The 19257-nt window shown below is 40.2% G+C and overlaps 1 protein-coding gene across 4 annotated transcripts in view; it reads left to right on the top strand.

The window, feature by feature from the left end:
* pio (zona pellucida domain-containing protein piopio) overlaps positions 1–19257 on the top strand; it is a 233877-nt gene that overhangs the window by 210357 nt on the left and 4263 nt on the right. For all 4 annotated transcript variants that reach the window (XM_071592431.1, XM_071592405.1, XM_071592413.1 and 1 more), the window contains exons 4-8: positions 485–843; positions 13004–13143; positions 14088–14411; positions 17517–17679; positions 18711–18902. In XM_071592431.1, the coding sequence (XP_071448532.1) occupies positions 485–843; positions 13004–13143; positions 14088–14411; positions 17517–17679; positions 18711–18902 (1178 nt within the window). The remainder of the gene's footprint in view (positions 1–484; positions 844–13003; positions 13144–14087; positions 14412–17516; positions 17680–18710; positions 18903–19257) is intronic.

Raw genomic sequence — 19257 nt, forward strand, 5'->3', positions numbered from 1 at the left:
TCTCAATAATTCCGCGGATACCATTCTATCTTCAACCTCAATGCGTTTTCTTTCCAATCGCATGATTAAAACTGATTAAAAATTTATTTATAGCATAATTTACTCTCCCTCACTAACTGTCCTGATATACTTTAACTATCAACATCATCACGACCTACCCGTGCACTCGAATTTGGGAATAGACACACCATGTGCATATTCCCAGATTAATGCTAATCAGATGCTTTCTTTCTTCTGCCTTTCACCTCTGATGGCCACTTCCCGACAAGATTGATCCGTTTTCACTCTGCTCTTGACAAATTGAGCCAGCCGATTGTGTTTCACCTCTGAAAATTATTCGGGCTTTCTTTCTCACCTGTTTGTGCTATCGATATTTCGTTAACCTTGTTTACCGAATGCGCCCGTCTCTTATTTGGTCCGGTCGTAATATTGTTTATTGTATTTGGACAATTTTGTAAACGAACCAAAACCATTTCCTCCGCAGCGGTGAGCGAGGGCGACGACGACAACAGCGGAGGACGTCGGTTGCACTACCGGACGCCGACGTCTCCGTTTCCCGAGCACAGGCCCACCGCATCCGAAGACGACTACGACACGGAGTTGGCGGCGCGGGACTATGCCGCTTCCCCGACACCGCCGCCGCCGCAGGAGGTGAGGATCGAGTGCAACAACGACGAGATCGCCGTGGCCATCCGACCGGCAGCCGGAAGGAAATTCGACGGCATGGTCTACCCAAAGGGGCTCTCGAAGAACTCGAGTTGCCTTGCAGAGTTCTTGGCGGAGACGCCCCCCATCAAATACGTACTGCCCCTGAGGTCCTGCAACACCATGAGTACGGATCTGGTGAGTCAGGATAATTTCTGAAATGAGCGATTCTGAGTAAATATATCAGAGAATGGTGAATGATTTCATTGGTTTGCATTTGCAATTGGTCCTGTGCTCAGCTTTGATTATCAAGACTGTTCAATCACCGTCTTAATTAAAAGGGGGAGAGGATAATGTTCAGTTGGGGGAGCCGGGTAATGTGCAGGTGATTGAAACCCTGTGCTTTCATTTAGGTGGGTTAATTGGACAAAAGTCTTACTGGGAGTATTTAGTACTGTATGCAGCCATGAATTTGAGCCCTGCTCGTTTTTATGCGGTTGATCTCTCCGAAAAGTTCATATAACAATACTCTGCTGACTCCTTCAGTATCTATGTTCTTAAATGTTTTTGCTTTAGACGCTTCTCTGAAGTGAATTACTCCATTAACATTATACATTATCATTCAACACTTCAGGAAATTAGTTTGTACCACTGATAATACAACTTTTATATATTGTCTATTTAGTATGCCACTCTCCTATGCATTCCGCTTCCAAAATAATTAGCCTGGGTCAGTAGTGCCCCTGGGGAGAAGTTTTAATTAATAATATACCATTCCAAAGAATCTTGTTCCTTTAAAAGCCCCAAAATTTCAGAGTTTAAGAGGACGCCTCGGTAGCTTAAGTGGCCAAAGCACTCGACCGGATATTGAGGGATCTGGGTTCGTATCCCAGTCAAGGCGAATGATTTTTACACTCTGAAATTGTTGCATTGGAATAATATACCATTTTGAAAGAAATGGAATTCCTTGCAACCAGCGAATAGGTTCATTTTTAACCAAGACCGACATGCATAAGTACCTTAACTTTGTTCGCTGCTTATAAAAGACCACAGGTGTGATTAGCTTTTATATAATTTTGAATGAATTTCGCATTTTCAAATTTATGAATACCAGAAGCAGTCATTTCGACGTTTCGGCAGTTTGATATGGTCTGGATTGAAGACTCTTTGAATGGTCGGGTAAAAAGTGTAGTCTTAGATGGTGTTATCTCTAATGCCGCAGAAGTCATTTCAGGGGTTCCCTAGGAAAATGTTTTCGGGCCTCTTTTATTTCTTTTTTATGTTAACGACATTCACTCCGTGGTTAATAGTAAGATACGTTAATTTGCCGACGATTCAGTGATTTACAAAGATATACGATTCCTGAGGATAAAGTAGCTTTAGCAAATGAACGCCTATTGCATCAGGAACACCGAAATGTAAAGTTTAGACTCAATTAAATACTTAGGCGTTTGCGTCATGCACCAAAGCTCCTGAGTGAAGCATTCGGGAAATCTGTGGTATATGGGGAATATATGGACAAGCTAACAAAATTTATGATTTATCAGAAGAGTATTGGGGAAAGGTGATGAAAAGATTAAAGGGAAATGTTATCTTTTGCTGTTTAGGCCTCATTTAGAAAATGCTGTTGGTAAGTGGGATCCTCATGAAGTTAGATTGATTGCCGCATTGGATCGCGTGCAGCGCGGAGGAGCTAGATTTGTATAACGTTGTTATGATAAACTTAGTATCGAATCCAAAATATTAGAGGAGCTAGGCTGGGAATCACACACGGAGCGAAAGTTAAATAACAGATTAAATCTCTCGCATAATTTGGAAGGATGTCTCTTTTGCAATGATATTGAGAATGTGTTATTAGCCCAATCGTATTACGGTATGCGACATCATGTCAACAAAATCAGAGAGATTAAGTAGGGAACAGATTGATTCAAGATATCATTTTTCCCACGAAAGAAAAGGGTTGAGAATAACATTGTCCGACCACGCTATGGGGAAAGTGTTTTGAATCAAAAGCAGTCTGTTGTGTAATAACCCCCTGCCACACACCCTAGCGGTGTCTTACAGAGTGGCTTGTGGCAGTGGATTTTAGGGCTTATTAACATTATGTGATATAATGTTAATTTATGCTATAAGTACATGGAACTTTAATTATATAGCCACGAGAAAGTGTTGATTATGCAAGATTCTTGAAGGCACCTCATATGGAAAGTCCCCTATGTAGAAAACTGCGTAATGATTTGGCAGAACTGCTTATGTAAGTAAGTAGTAATCTTTAAAAACTGTACCATTCAAAAGAAATATTATGCTTGTTTTGATGCCTTATCGTCGGACTCTCCCATATCTTAATCTAAATGTAAAAGTGTATTTGAATTTTCATTTTTATTTTTCAAACACGTTATTGTTTTAGGTTTTTATTTTTTTCTGTTACAAGTTGGCTATTCATTATTGAATGGTCCCGTAACAGTTTAATTTCAATGGTTTCTGCTGTAGCTCATTACCATCTTTGTATTATTTTGGTGAACGGGAAAATTTGTAAATCGAAGGTTTTGAAGATCTAGCAGAGCTTTCAAAGTGCAATGAAAGGGGATATTAATAAAATATTATGCATCACAATTAATTACTTCGCCAAAACATTTGATGTAAGATTTTGTGATAAATCACTAACATGTCACGAATATATTTGAGGTAAATAGGCATTTTCGGGAGAAAATTTTAAGAGCGTTGTGAGGTCTTGTAATAGATGTGGCTGGAAAGGTCTCGGGCAAGTCCATTTTCCATTCAGTAATCACACAATGTCTGTTATCATGTTTTCAGTTCCATAGCTTTTGGAAGGGTCAAAGCCGTTAAGAATTTCACCCTCAGTGATGGCATGTTTTAGTTGAACGCATGGCGACACCTTGCGTTGGCGTTTCCTGTAATGAGGCATCTCCTCCGTGTAACTATAAAAATACCATCATTCGATAAGACGTAAAAAATTTCAAACCTTGCACGCGACGGCCATTTCGACTTCCTTGATGGGCATTGACCTTAAAAGGCCGTGTACCGTACGCCGTAGTCCGCGATATAAATGTTACCTGAAACTTGCTTAAAGTGATCACGCTCCCACGACACAACCTGCTCGATGCTCGTAAGTAACCCTCGGGAGGCAACACCCGCATGTAGGGGGGCAGGCGCAGGCGCTTGCCCTTATTCCTTGGCTCCGAGGTGAGGTGAGAAAAGCGTTCCGCTTCACTAGGTGGGAACGCCATGCACGCGTTACTTGTCATCTGGGCGCGGAAGTTGGAACCGGATAGTCGCCCCTGCCCTAAATGGATCCGAGATGACATTGTAGCGCAGGACAGGCACGGGTGCCAAGGGAAGATTGGATGATGGTTGCCAAACTTTTAACTATGTCAGTGGAATGGTGTTTTTTCTGTGTTTCTACTAAAAAACTTACACCCATTATTCTATATTTTCCGCGATAGTTTGGAAGGTTCGTAATGTAGTCAGCGTCTCGCTTTTTTTTAGATTTTTTTATTCGATGAAACGAAATGTTTTTTATTCTAGAAACGTTCTGGTAATAATGTTTTAAGGATGAATTCTACTCTTATGAAAATTCAACTGGTATAAGTAACTCTTGTTTATAGCGTAGTTCTAGTGTAAGTGGCAAACGATAATGCCCTGTTCACTGAAATGGTTGGGAAAACCATGTGATTTCACACATTTTCCCCATGGCACGATGCCACATGTAAATTTCATTCGGAGGCTCGAGTGAAAGGAGATACGTGGCGATAGAACTGTCAATGTCTCTCCCAGGAGTGTGCCGGAAAGATTTATTTCTCCTGTTAGCAAACACGCTTATGATTCATCAGTACAAAGCTTCTTCGAGATGTCATTCTCTCATCTTAGTGATGTAATGTATGGGCTCGGTGAAGGCCCATATGGGTCTTAATGCCGACAGTTAATACGGGTACTTATCTTAAACTCTTCCGCAACGAAACCACGCTTATGTCCGAGGCGGAATTAGCATTTCCTTAGGGAAACGTATTCAGCAGCCACCCGACTAGCTCGTTGTTGTAGAGATGGTTTGTTCACAGAAAAGCGTTAGCCACATTTAAATGTGTTATTTTCCGGAAAATATTGCCCTAATCGGTTAGAAATATATTGCGTCAGCCATTTTATAGTTATGACGCAAACGTTTTGGTGTGATGTTTTCATATGGATTATGGCTTCACCTAAATTTTAACAGTATAAGCATAATTCTGTGCATTTAAATTAATAACAGTATGCAATGGGACTGAAATTTTATTATTTATGCTGCCTAACTGCAGTCCGCGGACCTAAACCACTGGGCTAGGTCCATGGCTATGGGAAGTCCGATGACCTTCCGAGACGGTGTTCCAGCTATGCAGTGTTTCGAGACGGATATCCTACTAGTTTACACGTAATCGTAGAAACGAGTGTAGAAAATATTCATCTATATTTACATGGTACCCCAGAAACCACCGTTAGAGTGTATGGTGGGGGTTAATTCCACACCAGGCATGCAATTTCAAAATTATGTTTTGAATAAATGGATTTACATTGGATTTATTAAATTATGAGTGCGTTTTCAAAAATAGAAATGATTATCATAACAGCTACGTGTACGTTCACTACGATATCTAAGTGTAAAGTATATACTTCTATACGCTTTCGAGATGAGTTGTTTGTAGGAAGAAAAATAAAAAAGGGCTTGATGAAATGATCACAAATTACGAGACTGCTTAAAATGATTTAACCCCTAGCACCGTCATTTTTAATTGCTCTTATCCCTAATCATTCACGGAAAGATTCACGTCTGAATTATTGGTGGGCATCCAATAGGTTTGGCCTCCCCCATCCTGTGGCCCACCTCAAAATCCTCACAGGACCCTCATCACCATCGACAACTAATAATCGAGTTTTTACAAAACCCAGCGGTGGGCAAGTTACTGTTCCCTGTTCAATTTGGAGCAAGCGGGCTCTATTGCGGCATTATGTGCGGGTGACGGGTGGGGGGGAGGATGGAGGAGGTCATCGACTGATACCAAATGCAAGCGAACGACGAATGGAATCGACGGCGCCAAAAATTCCGAAAGACAAGTCTCCGAAACGTCTCGAAAGAGGCGCGTGATCGAGCTATTTCACGCACGTATTCGAGGGAGACGGGAGCGAGATGAGAAATAAGGCACCGAATCCAAGATGGGGTCGGGATCGAGTGTGAGAACGGAAAGTGAGGGGAGATGGGAGAGGAAGGAGGAAAGTTTTGGGGCCATTGTTCGTCAAAGCAAACGAGGCTTATGAAAAACCTCTCGTTCTCTCCCTCTTACCCTCATCCTCCTTCCCCGATTCCATCAGAACCTCCAGCCTCATCCTCCTCCTCTCTGAAGGGCGCAGCGGTGAGACTTGCGAGTGCTCTGCTTGGAATTTGGAATTCTTTTCGGATGAGACCATTATTTCCCCTTCCCCCACTTTCCCTTCTTAGTGCCAGTTTTAATGTGGAACGCGTCGCCTCCGTCACCTCCTCAACGCCCACCTCTCTCTCCTCCTCTGCTCTCGCGTGGAAGGAGATCTACGGAACAGTAGTCTCCTACCAAATCCTATTGGGGATTGTGGTAGCTCGGAAAGAGGAGAGATGAACGTCTGCTGAAAGCATTCGCACTATTTCGATAAGGTAAGGAGTATCTGGCGAAAATAAGATAATAGGGAGTGGAGATGGAGTGTATAGAAACCATCCATCCATATTGGTCTATCTTCCGCAAAAGTTTCCATGGGTCCATAGTTTATCCACAGGTCTCTACGGTGTAGGTCATGCAATTGGAGTTCTCTTCATACGCGACACCCCGGAATATGGGATACGCTGAAAAATCCACCCACCCTGGGAATCGAACTCGGCCTGCAATAGTCGCTATAATATAAACTACCGCACCAATACGATCCCTTCCCATTTGTTATAACTATGGCGGAGATCATTGCTGGGAGTGAAAGCTAGAGGTGGGAGCTTAGTATCTTGAGCTCCTACTGAGGCATTGCCGCGGAGTACTGACTGAGCATGTTCCTTAATCTACCTCATTGTCCCTAGCTTATAAGCAGGTAAGGCACGGGAGGTAGCGTGGTAAGTGTTAGAATTGGTCCCGTTTCGCCTTTGCTAATCGATGAAAGCGGTGCAAATTCGTAGTTCTCTTATTAATTACCTTTTTCATGTTAACTTCATCTGCAATCGGCCATGTTGGGAAGACGCAAGCCTCGTAGCTCATAGGTCTGAGGCATGGAAATTGTATTTGCCGCAGGATTAATTATTTTGGTTAAAGAGTGTGATACAACCTAAGCCGCCGAAGTGCCCAAAAGCGGAATCTTTAGCGACTACCATTGACTGCGCTTAGCGACCCTAACTACATTTCTCTACTCTAGCCTATGAAACCCTTACTCAAACAGGTTATTCTTTTGATAACTCACTCAACAAAGGTCCATGGAACTATGCGTTGAACTGAGCAAAGTATGCGAGTAACGCAATTATATTGATCGGGCGACATTTGGCCGCTATCTAGTGTTTCTTATTGCTGATAAAGGAATTGATAAGGTGGTATCATGCTTTCTGTCGGATGAAGACGTGACCTTTAGAGTTACTAGGTTTTAGTCTTTTGGATGGACGTGAAGCGATTGAAGGACACCGTGCCTCAACTTTTATCCCCGCGTCAAATTTGGCCATCAAACTGATAGATATTTAGCATCCAGGATGAGAAAAATTCTCTTCCTATTTTGATTGTGTTTCTACTCAATTGCTTGCTAATGCCCACAGATCGGTTCGTAGAGATGAGGCGTCAACGTCAGAGAATAACTTCAAAAAACATTCCTATTGACCTCTCCACGCCCCTTTAAGTGGTTGAATGATAACTCCCTCGAATTTGTATCCAATGCCATTATCGAAAACGTCCTCCATAATTTACAGATGCCTCACGTTAATTTCTTGCCTCGAGGGCATCTCAACCATTGGTGGATTCCTTAGTATACTTCAATTCTTCAAATGCAGAGAAAATTTCTTCTAAACCTAAAACAATCTTGCCGTTAAAGAACTGGCAACACTTTGACTCAATATTTTGCCCGTTATATCCATAAAATGGACCATAAATCTTTGTGGGATGATTTTAGCAAGTTGATGAGAGAGTGTAAAGCGCTATTAACACTAAAGACATACCAGAAAGTGTTCCATTTTTAAGAAAAAGTACAAAAATTGATGTAAAAAACAGATTGGAATTGAGTATCATTTGATTTTGATGGCAACAGTAACGTCGTTACATGCATCACTCAAGTTTTATCCCAGAAGTTTTTGTGGAATATACCTGTATAACAAAATTATTGTGGTCATTTCAACCGTGGAACGATTCCGCGAAGTTAAAAGCTTCACTCAATCAGTTTCGAAGGTATCCAATGTCATAAAGCCGAAGTTATTTTAAGACGATTTTCAACCGCTTTCTCCAAGAAGGGATTGGTAGGGTAAGCATCGATCGTGGAGTGCTTCAATTCCCAAAGGTAAACTTTTGCGAAATTTTCCAGGTACAATATGTGGTTGAAAAAGGGCAGTAAACGGATTTTCTATCCGATAATCAGTTCTCTGTTTCTGATTTCACCGAGAAATGCGACCTGTCTCGATCTATGTGTGTGTGTAAAATGGGTACAGTCGTGTTGGGATGTAATATGGGAAGAGGGAGAGAGGTGAATGGAGGAAGATGAAAGGCCCGGGGGGCGTGATCGACGCGGCCGTTGCCTCCCGGTTGCTTGCTTTTCCCGAATCAGCAGAAGAGCGACAGAAACGCGAAGCATGAAACGGAGACGATGACGAGCCAATGGGAATTCCGACTCGTGACGGATTCAAACACCCGTGTAATTGTGGGAACACTGGTTCTTTAAAGATCATCAAGGACGCGCGATGATGCCTCTTAAGCAGAGACCTTTTGATTGTTATCAAGGTCATGTCTTAACTTCCGGCCATTACGATAATTTGAATACTCCTCTCCACCACTCTTGAGAGCACATCAAGCAAGGAATCAAACATGAAGCCTCATCCCCACTTCCGAAGCTGTGCCGAATCATATTCCGCCCGTTAATGTTTGTTTCCTTGGGGATACTCGTGGTATACCTGTATAAGTCCACCGAGGCATTATCAATATTGTCAAACCGCGCTTGTTTCTCATTCACAGAATCCGACCCTTAAATGTTTTTGTTGTGAATTGTTTAGGCCAGTGCTTTAAAAATGTCAATACATGATATTTTATAATCAAAACGAGAGTTTCAAGTACTCCCATGCTGTCGGTGAGAAGATTAAAATAAATATACTTTTGAATACCAACGGACGAATTCAATAATGTATGATGAATTCATAGCATAGCTCTGGTACAGGTATACTGTATATACAAACCTATTACTTCAGATGGCCCGCAAGAGTGTTAAATAAAATGTTTAATAAAACATTTCAGCATGCAAGGTTTTTAGCATTACACGTTACACTGATGAGTGTTAGCAATACATAAATTGGCTTTTAGTTTCGGGGAATACCCTTGGAAACTCATTGAAAGTATGTTGCCTTCAGTGTTACAGAAGAGAGAGAGAGAGAGTATTCGAGGTTCTTGTTAAATCATGCCCTCCTTAAGTTATTTGCCGTAACTCTTTTTCTGATTGCGCTTCGATCCTTGAATTCCGATGTTTTCCCACACAGAGGGGCGTGCGTTCGGCCTAAAGGTAATCGGGATACGGAGAGGAGGTTCGAGGTTGGAAGGAGAAAGTTCCTCCGGAGATTATCCACACGATCGTGGACGGTGGGTTGAAAATTCGGACGTTTTTATTTCGGTGACATCCACTCACGATTTGCCAACCACCTTTCCCGACGCCGGCGTTAATTCTCGGATTCACATTCCGTAGGAGAATATTGTGAACACTTGGTTTTCATTCTTGGCCCGGATGGACGTGAGGCATGCACTTCGTGACGCCGGAAAACATGAGAATACGCAACGGAGCGGAGGCTCCTGGCATCGCGCTTCGCGTGGGGAAGGATTACACCTTAAGTGAGGTCATCCAGGTTCCTGGCAGCAATCAGCGAAACATTCTCGATAGAAGATAACATCATCGATTAAAGAGCGTGGTTAACGCTTTGCATACAATAGAAAGGACAAATTTTCGACTAATTCGAAAGCGCGTCATAAAGCCGATTCCATTGATAGTCGATCGGCTCCTGCTTGGATACCTGTACTGGGTGGGCGATCAGGGGTAGATAGGATTTAACGGATTGGAGAATGGTGGAGAGAAAACCGGCATCCGCTGAAAGCGGCCATTACAAACAAGAAGTTTACTCATTCCCGAGTTCCCCCGGAAAGCCGACATTTCAGTGTAACGTGTCCACTAACTAAAATACGAGTGCCAGTTCACTATTAACCATTCCCAGGTTAAATTCCTGAATGAGATAGCCGCAGTCCTAATCGTCACAGGATTTATACTAACCAAGTTCCAAACTGTTCCTCAAATTGAGCTGGTTTGGCATAATACAACGTCTCTCTCGGAATGAAGTTGGGGCTGATTTGGTAACAGATAAATTGTTGAGTTTTAGAGCGGCAGCACATCTCCTCAGTTTCTTGCAAGCATTGAAGACAACGTTGCAACTGTTTAAACGCGATTTCCTAAGTTTAACGACCGTACCTAAGGATTATCGGAAAGACAGCGCTCGACGGTAAGCTGATATTATCCGTTTGCTATAGCATGAGATGTTTATTAAGACTCGTAATTTCTAATGTTATAATATAGCTCGGTACTTAAAAGAAGAAGACAAGATATATTAGAAATTGAAGTGGCAGCCGTCCAAGCAAAGCTAAAAGTAAATAGACCCAAATAACAAACCTGGCTCAATCGAAGACGGCTGCCAAGCATCGGTTCTGGTTTGGTTAGGACCAGCGCACCAGACGTTACTCCGGGAAAGTAGACTGGTCCTCAATGTATTCATACATTCTATAAAGTTGAATGTTATGCAAATATGAAAGTTACTAAAAACTTTCTCCTCACAGCGGGAATTCGACCCGCGAATTTTAACGTTTTTGGATAGTTCGGTACATTTTTGGGTGATTCGCCAAATGTGGGGTAATCAAAACAAAGTGGAATTTACACGATTCACTGGGTTTGATGTAGAAGAATTGAATAATACAGCATCGGACATTTTTCATCAAGCTACGATTAAATAAATTTTCGGAGAAAATTAATTTTCTTCTTCTTTTTTCTTTTTTCTAAAATATGTAGCATATTAAAGGAGTATACTGAGACAATTTTCGGAGCAAAACTTGCCCTCTCCCATTCCGATCACGCTTCATATTTGCACACATGTACGCGTTCTTATGTTGAAATTTGTATCACCTTAGGCGCCAACAAAAATGAATTAAGGTTATTTTAGTGTCTTAAGGAAATAACGTGAATGGTTAACTACTAATTGGGTTTCCATGACTAAAAGTGTAGAGCTTGGAAATTAAGGACCCTTTTCTTCGGAAACGTATGGTACGCACTTCGTCCAGAGCTCCCCGTGTCCTCCTACCACCCTGAAAAAAATTACGAAAATAATGGCATTTTTTGGCAACTTGGAAGAACTACGGCCGCGTCTCGAAGATGACGCATTCCCCACTTGCCATTTCTTCACAGCTTCCCCACCCAATCGAATCCGCAATTTCCATTCGGGTACCCCCACTCTTCCCCCTCAGGAGCGTGGGCTGGCTTGGCTGGTGGCCATCAGGGACCGGGCCCCTTCTCCGTAGCCACCGACAGCTCCATAAAAAGGGGTCTCGTCGCCGCGCGTAGGACGCTCAGGTGCGTGGGCCCAATCGGCGCCCGCGAGGACGCCCAGGTAAACCTCGCGGCGGGAACCCCACGCCGCATCGAAGCGGGAAAGTGTTTTTCGGAAAAAGAAAAATTCTCCTCGCCCTTTTTTTCCTCTCTTTCTCGCCTCCGTGCGTGAGCGTCCGATGCCTCCTTTTTTTCACCTCCAGCTCCACCAGTATACACGATTTTTCGCGCGTGGGGGCTAGTTCCTAGTCGGGACTCGGGTGTGGCCGGCAACAGTGAAAGTGGGGGATCGAACGAAGGTTGTAAAGGATGGGGGAAGAGTAACGTTTAAACGTGGGCTTGTCTCTTTGGCTCGGTTTTATTTTATTTGCGCGTCCTTATCATAAATTTCCCTGTCACCTGTGCCCTGCGGAATTGAACAATTTTCTCTCGAATGCTGCTGCTCATTTCTTGCATACATGCAATGGGTATAAACAATAGGCCAAGGCGTCTCCGTGTGTTGAATGAGGCCATTTTGAAATGAAGGTGCTGGCAATTTCCATTGTGCTATCATTACAACGTGCAATAAGACATCGAGGTGATGCAATGAGTTCATGCTTATTGCAAGTAAATTGCATCGCTGTGAGTGACGCATTTAATGGAGTATGTACCAACTGCCCTCCCACTCTAGTTGGCCTAGGTGGTTAGGTTTAGGCCTAGGTAGTGAAGCTGCTTTTTTTAGCCATTACCAACGGTGTGTTGGAGATGACTGTCCAACTGCAAGCCATGATTTCGGAATAATAATAAATTTTTGATGGTGTACCATATTTATGACAGCATTCAAGAGGGGATGCAGTCACGCTTCAAAATTCATTGCAATATGGTTTAATGCCAATTTGGCCTCCAGAATACATATGCTTAGTAACGTAACTGAATTTTCACTTAGTACTCAACGACTGCAAGTGATTCCAATTGGGAGGAAGACTCCACTTGTAAAAGAAATGCCTAGGTTAACTTGTAGTGGTTGTATCAATGAAGTTTTTTCTCACGTGCTTTTTCATCATAGGTTCAGTAATTCTAAATGACATCCTCCAAAATAAAGTGGAGAGAGACAAATAGATGTGTATGTAGAATGAATGATTGAGAAAATTTAGAATTACGTTTTGCCATCTGGTCTGGTCATGTGCTCCTGGGAGATCCCATTGAGACAGACACTCCTGGCCTATCAGCAAGTGTCCTTCAGTCAAATACAGTTGAAAGTATCAAATCATGAGAGGTGATGTAGCATCTCTGTCCAAGGCAGGACTCATGGGTATTACTAACTCAACTAACAAATCGAGAATGGGTACCTATGAGATCTATTTGCATACTCACCCAAAGAAGTAATAACTCAAGCATAAACAATTTCCAAGGTGTATTTATTCGGGATCAGGAATCAGCTCTGTTCTAAAGTTAATGCAACATTGATTTTGCAGTGTTTTATTGTTTCAAAAATTCACTTACATATACATATCTACTTTGAATATTGGTTTTTGTAATAATAAATCTATATTTTATTCATTTTCAGTCTGATGGTGGAGTGGAGTATTTCAACACTATAGTTGTCCAGCCTCACAGGAAGTTAGTTACTAATCAAGGTCGAGGATATCACATTAGATGCCGCTATCAAACAAAAGACAAAACAATACTATCCCACTTCAATGTGAGGTAAGCACTTAAAAATTTTGAATCACTTAAAATATCCTTTGTTTAAGTCAAGATTACAGCTGTTTTTCCCACTTACTTTTGGTTCTGTAAGCCCAACCTATCCGTGAGGTATTTAGACGCATCAAAAAGTCACATATAATTTCAAGCACACAAAGAGATACTAATGTCAAAGGTCTTCTAGTAAGTTATCATTTTTCTACAGATCCCAAAGTGATTTCTCCACTGGACAAATGTAATTTCAATAAAGCGCTCTTGCAATACATATAAAAAGTTGTATGAAAATCCATCCGGCGTTTAATTTATGTAAAATACAAATAAACTAGAAATTGGAACAACAAACAGAGACTGAGCTGCTTTTTCATATCTATTTTCAGTTATAAAATGCTAAAAATGGTAGAGAAAACATTTGCATGCAGACCCATAATTTTATGTGCATATTATAAATGCATTCATTTTCTGCAAAGTATGTGCAGTATGTATAAAAACAAATTTAGTTTCTTATAATGCAGAAGGTTATTTCATATATTGTAAGTAAAATTTATTTTTTGATATATATTCTAATGTGGATGTATGCCACTGAAAGTGTCAACTAAAATTGGGAAATTTGTCGGTTCCATTAGCTAATTGATCCAGTATTTCAGTTCTTTCTTAAATTGGCATTGTATCACTTGGCTTTATTCTGATGAAAATTAATGTTGGTCATTCATCAGAATACTTGTTAAAATTTGTTTTTTATTGCTTTTCTCACCTTTAAACATAAAGGATATGACTAAAGTAAATTCTTAAAGTTAAATATTGTGTTTTAATGTTAATTCAATTTACCAAACAGAATTAGCAGGGTAATCAGCAAAACTTAGTTTCTCAAATCTCTACTTTTTGCTGAGGTTTTTCATAGATGAAATTGTCCAACATTACAATTTATTGAGTTGACTATTTTCATTCAGTATGCTGGGCACTACACCGATATCTGCAACAGCACCCATGCCAGGATGTAGCATGAAAATATTTGCTGGTGATCCCGATGTCAGAAGAATAGCTGAAAATGTGAGGATTGGTGACCCATTGTCACTAGTCATTAGCATTGAGGATGAAGAGGATGAGGAGCATGGAGGTGAAGGAGAAGCCTCCACGGATAATGCATTAAGTGGGAATGATGTGGGATCAGAGGATGAAGACTTGTCCATACCTGCTTATGGCATTTGGGTGACTGACTGCTTGGTCCGAGATGGCCTAGGGTGGGGTGAGCAAAAGCTGATTGATTCAAATGGGTAAGCAGATTTATGATTATCTTAAAATGTCTAAAAACATACCCTTATATTCAAAAGTTTATTTGGTAGCCCTGAGACTTGGATATACGAGGGTCATCCGGAAAGTAGTACCCGTTCGTGAAATAAAGACACAAAAGTAAATATTAACAAACATAAAAAATTTTATTTGAAAGAGGATACTTTAAACTACTTCTCAACATAATCTCCAAGCAAATTAAGGCATTTGTCATAACGTGTGACAAGTTTCTGTATTCCTGCTGCATAGTCCTTCGCCGCCAGCTCATTGAGATACGCGAGGGACCCATCTTGCACAAATTTTTGCATAATGCAGATGGTGTTTAACAATTTCATGAACAATTGTTCGAGAAACATTGGGAAAATGCTCACAGATGTCATCAATTGTGACGCGCCGATCGTTCCTCACGAATTCGTCAACTGAGCTCACCAGTTGGTCTGTAATGACAGACGGTCTCTCCGAACGCTCATCGTCGTGTGTGTTCCCCCTCCCCATGTTGAAGTTGCGACACCACCGCCGAACAGACGACTCGTCCATTACATTGTCTCCATACACCTCCTTTAATTGGCGATGAATATCACATGGGCGAACGTTTCTTGCATTGAGGAATTTAATCACTGCCCTCACTTCACAACTGGCGGCGTTCTCAATTTTTTTAAACATTGTAAACAATCACAGAAACAACACAGGCAATGCTAGCGTCACGCAACTTGGCTCAGAGAAGGCAGACAAGCCACTGAAGCTATCTGACCTCGTCCAGCGGCTACTCGCGTCGTCAGCACTTCATGCGGCACGAACGGGTACTACTTTCCGGATGACCCTCGTAAATTAGAATGTTATATATGATGGAATGTGGTCATGGTCCCATTTCAAAATAGTAAAAATTATTTTAAAATATCAGGTTATAATTCCAAAATTAAAAAAAATTACAAATGCCATTATGGAAATAGATTAGATGAGCTCTACCTACCCTATCAAACTGATCTTTGGGCTGATTACTGTTGTTTTATATGATTGATACATTCCTAGGATAATTAGCTAAAATCCACATTAGCATTGGGATAAATATTTTATGAAGTAATGATTTAGTTTTAAAATATGAGTTTAAAGTATCTCTAAAAAATCTTGCCTAAGGTACTTAATACCTATCCTTTTTCTTATTACTAAGCCTTTTTCTAATTAGAATGCAATTCTAATTTATTCTATTGATTTGTCTCGAAACTTAAATGTAACCAAACCCCTAACCTTCCATTTCCTTTTCTGCCTTCCCTCATAGCCTATTTTATGTTGCTTCCTACCTCCTACATAATAACACTTTAGGTGTAGAAACCCAAAAATACCTAATAAAAAATATAAATCATCATTTTTCTCGTTAAAAATTATATCTTCCATATAATGAAAGCAAAGAGTAATATATATATAGTAACACACACACACACACACACACACACACACACACACACACACACACACACACACACATATATATATATATATATATATATATATATATATATATATGTATATATGTATATACTATATATATATATATATATATATATATATATATATATATATATATATATATATATATGTATATATATATATATATGTATATATATATGTATATATATATATATATATATATATATATATATATATATATATATATATATATATATATATATATATATATATATATGTATATATATATACATATCCCTCCCCGGAATACAACCTTGACGTGGTGGAAGGGCTTGTGCGTTCCGATGACCCCTAGAGCTGTGCTGGCGGGAGTAATAATTATTGCTCCTGGTAGGGTCACCCATGCCAGATACGTCGAAGGTTAGGAGCCAGACGAAAGGTAGTCCACGCAGCATCTGTTCCTCAGTGAGGCGGCTGCAATGGCGTCTGACCCCAGTGGGGCGGCCAGTAAGTGATGGTGTCACGTTAAAAACACTATTGAGGAAGGCAACGGGAAACCACCTCAATTATCATTCCCTAGAAAAATATGATGGACAATAGAGATATTTTGAGTCCTGGCAACCACGGGGCTCGGCCCAATCGGCCGTGTGTCGTGCCCGGCAGCGGGGGAGGCAAGGCTTCCGCGGTCGTCATCCCACGAAACCCTTGCAAGGGAAAACCAGCAGCAGCAGGACAGAAGACGCAGCAGAAGAAGACAAAATTAGTTAGAATAGGAACGTGGAATGTTAGGACAATGATGAGGACAGGGAAATTGGAGAATGTTAAGCGAGAGATGGAAAGGGGAAATATAGATATTTTAGGTCTATGCGAGGTGAGATGGAAAGATAGCGGGGATTACTGGAGTGATAAGTATAGAATAATATACAGCGGTGGGGACGAGAGCCAACGAGGGGTTGCCATAGTATTAAATGAAGAGGTAGGAAGAAGCGTAGTCAACATAGAGCAGGTAACGGATAGAATACTACTAGTGGAGATAAAAGCAGAACCGACGAACTTAGTTATTATTCAGGTATACATGCCACCGAGCAACCATAAGGAAGAAGAGGTCGATAAGATATACGATCAGTTAGAGGACATGATCGCGTGTGTTCCTGCAGGGAAACATTTGATAGTGATGGGGGATTGGAATGCGACGGTAGGCGAAGGAAGAGATGGTGATGAGGTGGGCGACTACGGTTTAGGCACGAGGAATGACCGCGGGGAGAAAGCAGTTGAGTTCTGCAGGAGACAGGGGTTAGTCATCACCAACACTTGGTTTAGACACCACAAAAGACGCAGGTATACATATATATATATATATATATATATATATATATATATATATATGTGTGTGTGTGTGTGTGTATATGTATGTATATATATATATATATATATATATATATATATATATATATATATATATATATATATATATATATATATATATATATATATATATATATGTATATATATGCTTTCGTAGACGTAACACGGAAGTGCCAAATATTACAATACACAGTAACACACAATATAGAAATACAAATTTTCATAAGATTTCATTATAGGTGTGTATTGAATTTAATAAGCAGTAAATGCTCATATTGATTTGGAATTTATCTTTTTAGGTGTCCACTAGATGGAGAAATCATGGGACAGTTCAAGTACAATGCTGCCAAAACCACTGCAACCGTAAGATTTCAGGCCCATAAATTTCCATACACAGCATCTGTATATTACCAGTGCAATGTGAGGCTGTGTGTCAAGGCCGGAGGAGGCTGTGTAGATGTGGTAAGGAGGAACTTTCTATTTTAAAATAGGTGATGATGCATTGGCCTAAAGAATTGCTGTTAAATTATGTCACATTCAAACTGTAAAAAAGTCAAATGGCTGGAATGGAAAACAAAATTTGCTTTCAAAGTTAACATTGTAGTTACTGCCTATATTTTTTGTTCAACTTATTTCCACAATGAGCCTGCTTGAATCAATAAAATACCTCGTAAACTGTATCATTTTAGGGAAAATTTAACAGTTGAAGTAATTCCATACCAAAATTTGTAAGCAAGGTATATATGTCCACAATACAATGTCTCCTTCCTATTACCTCAGTGGAATGCAACACACAAAATTAGCAGAAAAATAATTTTTGACCACAAGGATTTCTACTTCAATAGATAGCCATGGACCAATTAGCACCCCTAAATTTTTTCGACAATTTATGATAGTCTATTAACCATCTTTCCATCTGCTCTCGACTGCTAAGGACTAGGGAGTAAATCTGGCTTAACAACATGAGGGCATGATACATTTGCCACACATAAAAGAAATGATGTGTTGGGAACATGTGAGATGTTTTCCCATGACCAGAATTTGTTTTATTATGATAATAAATTGAGTAGTGCTTATGAGTGAATAATCAAAGTCTTGCTGATATCACTTGTGCACTAAGCCTTGTGCCCAGATAAGACTTGCACAAGAAGAAAAAATGAGATGAAAAATACAATGATTGCATGAATGATTGAAATAATATTATATTCAACCCATCTTGATTGTTACAATCAGTTGGTTCTCTAATTAGAGTGCTGCTTACAATAGGAAATAATAATAATTTATTGATATTTCTTGCATGCATGATGCATTGCATTTGTTAAAAGAAATATTCCATTTTATTTTTTTAATATTAATTTATTCCCTACAAATACAATTACAAGTAATAAAAATAATCATTGTTAATATTTGTATGCAATTAGTACCTTGTTATAAATGTAGAATGTCCCATGCCTTGATTTTCGTTAATTGCAATACATACCTCTCCTTTTCAGCCTCCCAAGTGTGACACAAACAGGAAGCGTCGTGAAGCTGGGGGAACAACTTTGGAGATAGGAAAAGATGATGGAAGTAGCCCTGCAACAATAGAAGTCTACAGTGGACTCTATGTTAATGAGGCAACTGATGCTGGGGGTCGTGGAACTTCGGACCCATCTGCTTCTGATTCTGGGGTTGCCAAGGAAAAAGTAAGTTCATTCATTTATTGCCATTAAGTTTTAAACAAATTATACAATATCCTTAAATATTCATTCATAAAACTTACCTTCTTCTAATGCAACAATTTCAGAGTGAAGAAATCATTCGTGTTGCCTGGGATCCAAAACTGGATCTGGGTTTGAATCCCAGTCAAGGCAAATAATTTTTACACTCTGAATTTGTTGCATTGAAATGCATATTAGCGGATGACTCTGATAAAAGTTACAGTCGCAGCATATCCCATAGTTTCTTGGAATTCACCTAATTCTCTCTTGATGACACATATCATTTGATGCATGCACTAACTATTTTATATCCTTGTAATGTCTTAGCTTATTATATATA

This window comes from Hetaerina americana, unplaced genomic scaffold (genome assembly GCF_022747635.1).
Source record: "Hetaerina americana unplaced genomic scaffold, ioHetAmer1.1.p SCAF_1, whole genome shotgun sequence".
NCBI lineage: Eukaryota > Metazoa > Arthropoda > Insecta > Odonata > Calopterygidae > Hetaerina > Hetaerina americana.